Raw genomic sequence first — 9464 nt, 5'->3', positions numbered from 1 at the left:
ACCGCATCATCCGTGACCAGTTTGGCGGACATCTAATTCTGGTGAATGCAGAAGGCGGAGGCCGTTATAGTTATTCCGCACTTGACGGTCTGTTCCCTCAACAGGTATGCAGGTGTATTTCCGTTACATAACGGAGCAATAATCTGAGAACGTCGGCGAATGTAGCCACGGTGGAAACTCGGCTTGACCGGCAAAATGATGGCGGGCATTTGTCGTCATTTGCGGGGTGTTCTCCTCAACTACTCCCCTAGGCAATTTTTAGTTTCGGGGACGTGAAAATCTCATTCATTCGGACGGCGTGGGTTCGAGGCGCAGGGCCGCCACACACATGATCCGTCCGTTGAAACGCCGGGCCCAGACTGATGATCATGTCGGAACCGCAGATGATTCCGGCTCCACGTGGCATAGAGCCTTCAAACGAAACGCCAGGGTCTACTTGAGAGTCGAGACTAGACCGAGAGCGGGTCAAGGAGTTCAGATGCTAACGTGGATGCATACGTGTAAAGAGCAACGTTGTGCTTGCTTACGTGTTGGAAACCAGCGGAAGTCGATTTACTCATAATTTGCCATGGCGTCCGTGTGAAATTCTTGTAGTAAACCCCCGGGTGCCGAGGAAACCCTGGGACCGGGTGGGAAGCTAACCCTAGGTGGATCTGCCACAGTTACTGAGCATTTACATGCTTTTTCTTCTGCCATCGACAGTGCACTTGTCTTTGCTTTTGCTGGTAAAAGACATGCGAGAACACAATAATTCACGACTCTGATCGCCAATTTCATGCACATAGGCATTAATTTTGATAATCTATGAAGCCTCCGACGGTTTTCTCATCGACATTATTTATTATATCGGCTTTCATTCCATTAATCTTCATCGTTCCAGCTATCTGGAAAATTCCCGGCGATTTGAGGCTCCCTGTGAAGTCTCAGATTGGTAGTGCTGGTGATCGAGGCGGAATCGTTGACAATTTTCCGCTATTCAGTGAAGGATCTGGCTATTCTTGTGGCAGAGACAAGCTGTCGATTAGGTTTCGGAGGCGTATCAATATTGCAGAATGGCTCTGTTCAGGAAACTTTTTTACAGAAAGCCTCCGGACGGTCTTCTCGAAATTTCCGAGCGCGTTTACGGTATGTTTGAGATCTTTTCACCCTTCTCAATTTCGAGATGTTATCATTCTGAATTCATCACAGTCTGAAGAATTCTCGCCTTCCGAGAATAGAGAAAGAAAAATGAAGAAAATTCATTCCATTTTTGGTTTTGTACGATCTCTGCAATGGAATTCCGCCTTCTCTGATGATTCGTTGCTAAGAGGAAAAAAGACTTCAAAATTTCCTGCACCTATTTTCCTTTCATCATTCATCTTCAAAATATCACAGTTTTGCACCTTGCAATGTAGTCTTAAAATTCTTCTCCTCATATTTTTTCTTCATTCTTTGTCTTTAAGAGATTGCTCTAAACAAAATCTTATTCTTATAGTAAACCATTATATTTTCGTCTCTACAATCATCTCTGCAATGTATTTAGGCCTTGTTTGATTGTTTAGCTTCCAAGAGGAAACCAAAGACTTTGAACTCTCCTGCTGATATGTTTCATCTCATTCTTTGTCTTTAAACAATCACAGTTTTGTGCCTTGCATTGTAAACTGAAAATCTTTAAATTTTTCCTGCTCGAATTCTTCCCTCATTCTGTCTCTAAATGTTCACAGTTGTGTACCTTGCAGTGTAATCATAAATCTTTAAATTCTCCTGCTCATTTTTTCCCTTCATTGTTTGTGTTCAAAAGATCAAAGTTTTTACACATTGCAGTGCTTTTTAAATTATCCTGCTTGTATGTATTTTTCCCTCATTGTTTGTCTTTAAGATACTACAATATTCCACATTGCATTGAAAGCTCAAGATCTATAAGTTCTCCTGCTTATATTTTCCCGTCATTGTCTGTGTTTAAAATATCACAATTATTCACCTTGCAGTGAAATTAAATTTCTCCTACTCATATTTTCCCGCATTGCTTTGTCCTTGAAAGTTCAATTTTTTTTGCCTTGCAGTGTTCGATTCTTGCTTCTCGACAGATTTTATGGAGGAGGGGCCTTATAAGATCTATTTGAGAAACATTGTCAAGCAGTTACAAGACCAATTTCGCGATGCTTCATTCATGGTATTCAACTTCAGAGAAGGCGATAAGCAGAGTCAGATTACAGAAATTTTATCTAAGTTTGATATGACTGTAATGGATTACCCTAAGCAATACGAGGGTTGTCCATTGCTTTCGCTGGAAATGATCCACCATTTCTTGAGGTCAAGTGAGAGCTGGCTAACCTTAGATCAGAAACACAATATAGTGCTACTGCATTGCGAGAGAGGGGGGTGGCCTGTGCTTGCATTTATGTTGGCTGGTCTTCTTATTTATGGGAAACAATACACAGGGGAACAGAAAACCCTAGACATGGTTCACAAACAGGCACCTAAGGAACTTTTGCAAATGTTATGTCCTTTGAACCCGATACCATCTCAGCTCAGATATCTTCAATATATATCAAGAAGGAACAATGGAATAGAATGGCCACCCCTTGATAGGGCACTAACGCTTGATTGTCTCATTCTTAGAATCATCCCCAACTTTGATGGAGAAGGGGGTTGCAGACCTATTTTTCGCATATATGGACAGAATCCCTTCAGCCCTGATGACAGGACGTCTGAACTGCTATTTTCCATGGGAAAGAAGAGTAAAAATGTGCGATATAACAGACAGGTATTGCTACCTCGATTCTAAATTTGCAGCACCAGTAATAATCATTTTCAGCTTACATTTGCTGTGGAGTTTTTTGTTTAATTTGAACGCATCATTCTAGGTGGAAAAGCTAAAAAAAATTACCGGCTGAGATGTATTGTGGTTTTAAAAAATGGCACTCGTTTGGGTTTATGCAGTTTATTATTGGGTAACAATTTATGGCATTTTGGGAATAATTTGCTACTAACATACGTATCAAAGAGTATAATGTTTGTAATGTCTAGGTGCAATGGTCCTTCTGGGATAAAAACTGCAATATTTTCTGTGTCTACATTGACTTTAGAGTTTTTAATTGCAGGCAGATTGTGATGTTGTTAAAATTGACATTCACTGTCATGTGCAAGGCGATGTTGTTGTTGAGTGCATCAATTTGGATGCAGAATTGGAAAGGGAAGAGATGATGTTTCGAGTTATGTTCAATACAGCATTTATTCGATCCAATATATTGATGTTAAACCGGGATGACATTGACACTCTATGGAATGCAAAAGATCGATTTCCGAAAGACTTTAGAGCAGAGGTGGGAATTCTGCTTCCCTTTCTCTATAATAATGGATCATTTAATAGCTTTTATTGCATGTGCCATGTGTAGTTTTGATTGACTTATGGATTTGGATTGGGGTTATGGATGAACAGGTTCTTTTTTCTGACATGGATATGGATGCTGCTTCAGCACTACTCAATGTGGCAACACTTGGTGGAGAGGAAAAGCAAGGTCTGCCTATAGAAGCATTTGCGAAGGTGCAAGAAATCTTCAGTAATCCTGATTGGGTTGGTAAGGATGATGCTACAATTCATATAATTCAGCAGTTCACTGCATCAAATACTCTGCAAGAGAAGCAAGAGAAGCAGCAAGAAAATCAGGAGAAGCAGCAAGAAAATCAGGAGAAGCAGAACAGTGCATCAAACACTCTGCATAAGAAGCAGGAGAATCATATCATTGCATCCAATGCTCTGCATGAGAAGCAGGGGAAACAAATCATATCATCCCAGGAGAAACAGGTCATTGCTTCAAATGCTCTGCTTCAGAATCAGGAGAAAAAGATCATATCATCTCAGGAGAAACATGTCACCGCTTCCAATGCTCTGCACCTGAAGCAAGAGAAACAGATTGTGGTAGCAAATGCTCTGCATGAGAAGCAGGAGAAACAGGTCATTGCATCAAATGCTTTGCATGAGAAACATATCACTGATACAAACTCTCTGCATGAGAAGTGGGATAAACAGGTCATCGCATCAAAGCCTCTGCATGAGGAGCAGGAGAAAAAGATCATTGCATCAAATACTCTGCATGAGAAGCTGGAGAGACAGGTCGTTGCATCAAATGTTCTGCATGAGAAGCTGGAGAAACAAATTACTGCATCAAATGCTCTGCATGAGAAGCAGGAGAAACAGATCAAGGCATCAGTTGGTCTGCAGGAGAAGTGGGATGACCAGAACACTGTGTCAAACTCTCCACATGAGAAGCAGGAGAAACAAATCATTGCATCAGTTGGTCTGCAAGAGAAGTGGGAAGACCAGAACACTACGTCAAACTCTCCCCATGAGAAGCAGGAGAAACAGATCATTGCAACTAGTGCTCTACATGAGAAGCAGGAGAAACAGGTCATTCCATCAACCACTCTGCACGAGAAACAGATAATTGAATCAAATGTTTTTCTCGAGAAGCAGGAGAAACAGGAAATCATGTCAAAGGCTCTGTATGAGAAGCAGGAGAAACAGATTATTGCATCAAAGGCTCTGCATAAGAAGCAGATCATGGCATTGAATGCCTTGCAAGAGAGGCAGGAAGAGCCAAAAACTGCATCAAAAACCTCACAAGAGAAGCAGGAGGAACAAATCATTGCATTAAATTCTCTGCATAAGAAGCAGATCATGGCATTGAATGCTCCAGAAGATAAGCAGGAAGAGCCGAACACTGTATCAAACACTTCACAAGAGAAGCAGGAGAAACAGATCAGTGCACCAAATGCTCTTCAAAAAAAGCAGGAGGAGAACACCACGTCAAACATTCTGAAAGAGGAACAGTTGGAACAGATCATTGCATCAAACATTCTGCAAGAGAACCATAAGGAGAAGCAAGATAGAACCTTATCTTCTGATAATTCAAATACTCTGTTGTTTCCACCAACTGAGACTAAAGGAACCCCACCATTTCCTGATGATGAGGAGATAAATTGGAAGGAGCTTCAAAGTTCACGTTTACTACCAGGGCAGCCAAAGGCTTTATCCCCGTGGACACAACCATCCTTTTTGTTAAATGATGTGGCTGGTGCTACTGCCCCACCACCATCTCTACCTCCATCAAGATATCATAGTGCACCAGCAGCTATTGGAATTCGTGCTCCATTGCAATCACGTTCTGCAAAGAAAAATGCAGTGGAAATGAGTTCAATTTCTGCTCAACAAGCTGTGCAGGGGGTCTCTTCTTACCTACAGCCTTCTCAATTTGTTTTTGATGTACCTCCCTCATCATTACCTTCTGCAGGTACAGATGTTCTATTGCCATCACCTTCTTTGGCTCCTTTGCTAACTGAGATGACATACAGGCCACCATCTCCACCTCCACCTTCTTCTCCAAAACCTAGAAGTAGTAATGCTTCAGCACCACCCCCTTCCCCTCCCTCTATTCATTCAGGAGTAAATGCAGCAGCAGTTTGGCCATCACCCCCTTCGCCTCCCCCTCCATCTATTCATTCTAGAGCTCCTAGACCACCCCCACCCCCACCTCCTCCCCCAATTCGTTTTGGAGTTCCCGCATCCCCACCACCACCCCCTGTTTGTTCAATAGCTACTGTACCACCCCCGCCTCCGCCACCACCTCCCCCACCTCCTCGTTCTGGGGCTCCTACATTGCCTCCGCCTCCGCCACCACCTCCCCCACCTCCTCGTTCTGGGGCTCCTACATTGCCTCCGCCTCCGCCACCACCTCCCCCACCTCCTCGTTCTGGGGCTACTACATTGCCTCCGCCTCCGCCACCACCTCCCCCAACCCCTCCTCGTTTTGGGGTTCCTACACCACCCCCGCCCCCACCTCCCCCAACTCCTCCTTATTTTGGGGCTCCTACACCACCTCCGCCTCCGCCTCCACCTCCAACAACCCCTCATCGTTTTGGGGCTACTACACCACCTCCGCCTCCACCTCCCCCTCCACCTCTCCCAACCCCTCGTTTTGGGGCTCCTACACCACCTCCGCCTCCACCTCCTCCAACCCCTCCTCGTTTTGGGGCTCCTACACCACCTCCGCCTCCCCCTCCACCTCCCTCACTATCTCCATCTTTCGGGGTTCCCCTTCCTCCACCCTATTCTGGACCTCGTGGTGCTGCTCCACCTCCACCTCCTCCCCCTCCTTGTTCCAGGGTTCTTGCACCTTCCCCACCTCCTCCTCCTCCTCTTCCTCGATCTGGACCTCCTGCACCGCCCCAACCCCCTCCTTTACACCCTGGAGCCAGTGGAATCCATAACCTTTCTCCAGTTCCACCTTTGCCACCATCTATGCCAAGTCGGGGAGCCCCTCCTCCTCCACCCCCTCCTTTTGGAGGACGTAATATTCCTCCACCACCACCACCATTAAGAGGCCATGGAGTTCCCCCATCACCCCCATTCCTAGGTGGAAATGTTCCAAATGGTACACCTCCACCACCTCCTCAGGGAAGAGGGCGAGGATTTATAAGCCGTGGTGGATTTGCGTCTCCTTCAACACCTAGACGAGCATCACTGAAGCCATTGCACTGGATCAAAGTAACAAGGGCAGTGAAGGGCAGCTTGTGGGCAGAGGCTCAGATGTATGATGAAGCAATCAAGTATATTTCTAAGCATACTCTTTGCTTACGTTCCTTTCTCATTCAGAGTATTTCCATCTTGAGAATAAGTTTACATTTTTCTGGATTTTCTCTATCTGAATAAGCATTGTCTTGTCAATATGTGTTAGGCCCCCAGAGTTTGACATGTCAGAACTTGAGAATCTGTTTTCTGCTGCCATGCCAACTTCTGGTCATGGTGGATCAGGTGAAAGACCAGGAGGACGTCGCACAGCAAGGGGGGCTAAATCAGATAGAGTGCATTTGGTAATGTATCCATGCCTGCACTATGATGAGTGTAGATTTGTAATAATGCAGTTTGCTTCCTTTGTCTTGTTCCTTTGTCTGTTTTATCTATTTAATTTTTTTCCCTTTCCATTCTTAATAATTTTAGCTTTTGCATGATTATCAGTTATTGATGCTTTAGTAAATCATATCAAATTAGATATCCTCATTAACAAGATCCAAAACATTCATAGCCATACCTTTGGAGACTTCTTATTTCTCTTATGGTGGATGCCCAGATCCGCTCTCATAGACACTTATGCATACTCAATATACTTATGTTTTTTCTTTTTCTTCTTTTTTCTAGTTGGATGTTATGAGTTGATTAAATGCATGAGATGATGATACTTGAACAGCAATATACATCCTAAGAAGGTGATCCATAAACAATATTTCTTAGATATTGATAAATATGTAAGTGATTTTATTTAAATTTTTGTTAAATGGTTATCCTATAAATGATAAATTGTTCCTATCTGTGGTACAATGGGGTGTAATTATGTAATACTGCATTTTTTTTTGTTTTGTTTGCTACTTTTTGCCCATTTGACCTAATTAACTTTTCCCCTTTCCTTTTTAATAATTTTGGGTTTTCGGTGATCATCGATTATTCAATCTTCAGTAAAGCACATCAAATTATACATCCTCTGTAACAATATAAAAAAATTCCAGAAACCTCTGTGGCGACATCTTTCCTCTCTTTGAGAAGATAAACACTCCTGACCATCTGTCTGCAAAAATATGTGTGCATGCATAACATATAGTTCCTTTTTTTGTATATTTTATTGTTATGTGTTGATTAAATGAGTGAGATAATGATGCTTGAACATCAATACATATGTCCAAAGCTGGTTACCTAGAAGTGTTAGGCTAACTGGGGAAATAAACCATGTTTCTTGGAAGTTGATGATTCTGTCCATGATTGTATTTTTGTGAAATGTTTGTTACATGTTTGCACCTTTGAGATGTTTTGTTGGATAACAGTTATGGTCCAAAACATGTATCTTGGACAGAAAAATAGGTAGATTTTTGACGTGTGCATGGTATGGCACTTGCAAAAGTTTAAGTTCATGTCTAAATACATTTAAGAAAGGCTCCCAATGACTATATACTTAAAAGTGACAGAAAATTTTAACTTGCTTGCACATTCAGTACGCACATTGATTTGTGGCTATCCCTTTTCACTTGCTGGAACTATAATTTTGAAGTTTGTGAACTTTATGGAGAGTTATATATATACCCTGGTTTTATTAGTTCCAACTTCCAAGTCCTTCACCGAATCATAACCTTCCATATAGATTGCATGAATGCATCAAAGACATCCTTGTCAATGAACTTGTTAGAATCCTCAGCACTAGAAACAAGGAGAGGAGTCCCACAACTTTAAATGCAAACACATTACCTTGAGGCTTTTGTAACTTTTATACAGGTTGGAATTTTTGCTTTGTAAGTATTTGTGGTCTGACGGGACAGGATAAATTTTCCAGTTTGAAGCATTTCTATTATTCCAAGGTTATAAGAAAGTTTGCTACACCGGATGTGTGCAGATTGATTTAAAAAGGGCTCATAACTGCGAAATTATGCTTACTAAGGTCAAAATGCCAATGCCAGATGTAATGGTAAGCTATTCAATACTGTGGTGGATAAATGTTGCAATTATTTTTTATTTAGGGTTTGATAATGGCTTGCTTGTTAATTTGGTGAGATTTTCATATCTAACAGTTGCAACTGAATATTAACTTAGTGATCTTCTCTTAGCTTACAATTAAGAAAGTTATAGCCAGTTGATTATTGGCAGCATTAACATGTACCTTGTAATATTTGCCAAAAATTATAAATTTCATACCTGAATCTGCAGGTCGTATTTTTCCATGGTAGCATTATTTTCTTTCATACTTACATTATCTGCTGGTACCTGGTACCTTGAATTCATAAGTTGTTAATGTCAATGTATTTTTGCTCAACCTGGGAGGTGAATGTTTGTAGTTTGAACATCTTAATTGTTTGAATAGGAACTTTCTATCTAGTAATTCCTTACTGTCATTATAGCTTGTCAGGCTATTAATTTCTAAGTTCTACTCGGCTATTTAATTTAGGATATTACAGATCTGAATTCCAAGTAGGCTATGTGAATGAGTTGACTTCGTGAAATATGTAAGGTTTAAATCCATAAAGAAATATGCTGGTAGTTTCCCTTTCTATTTAGCTAATTATCTTTCTTTGTTGTGCTATGGTTACAGAGTGCAGTACTGGCTTTGGATGATACAGTTTTAGATATTGATCAAGTAGAAAACCTCATAAAGTTTTGCCCCACAAAAGAAGAAATGGATCTCCTCAGGGTAGGCACCATTCACAAAAGTAGTAAGAGTCCTTTTATTTAATGGTATGCTGTTTATCTCACGATTAGATACATTGCATGTTTTTGGCTTTTAGTCTTATCTCAATAAAAGATCTGATTGCCGAGCTTCTGTACTTAATCCTATAAAGAAGCAGCAACAAATAATCCTTTCTTCTGCAATTTTCAAAAATATTTTGTATTTGGTTCCTGATTTATTCTATCTTTAATGATTAATTGACTTTACTTGGCTTTAAAT

General features: G+C 41.4%; 1 protein-coding gene across 6 annotated transcripts in view; it reads left to right on the top strand.

The window, feature by feature from the left end:
- The first annotated feature begins 540 nt into the window (after positions 1 to 540).
- LOC149265818 (formin-like protein 18) overlaps positions 541 to 9464 on the top strand; it is a 213346-nt gene continuing 204422 nt past the window's right edge. For 2 of the 6 annotated variants that reach the window (XM_089429775.1, XM_089429778.1), the window contains exons 1-7: positions 545 to 1125; positions 2043 to 2746; positions 3084 to 3305; positions 3422 to 6588; positions 6717 to 6852; positions 8418 to 8489; positions 9111 to 9209. In XM_089429775.1, the coding sequence (XP_089285901.1) occupies positions 1053 to 1125; positions 2043 to 2746; positions 3084 to 3305; positions 3422 to 6588; positions 6717 to 6852; positions 8418 to 8489; positions 9111 to 9209 (4473 nt within the window). In that variant the 5' untranslated portion in view covers positions 545 to 1052. Of the gene's footprint in view, positions 1126 to 2042; positions 2747 to 3083; positions 3306 to 3421; positions 6589 to 6716; positions 6853 to 8417; positions 8490 to 9110; positions 9254 to 9464 lie in introns of all 6 variants that reach the window. The other 4 variants (XM_089429779.1, XM_089429774.1, XM_089429773.1 and 1 more) reach the window with 4 other exon arrangements.

This window comes from Pinus tabuliformis, chromosome 6 (genome assembly GCF_031772625.1).
Source record: "Pinus tabuliformis cultivar Carrire ecotype Pingquan chromosome 6, CPIR1, whole genome shotgun sequence".
NCBI classification, from domain to species: domain Eukaryota; kingdom Viridiplantae; phylum Streptophyta; class Pinopsida; order Pinales; family Pinaceae; genus Pinus; species Pinus tabuliformis.
This window is presented reverse-complemented; position numbering and strand designations above follow the sequence as displayed.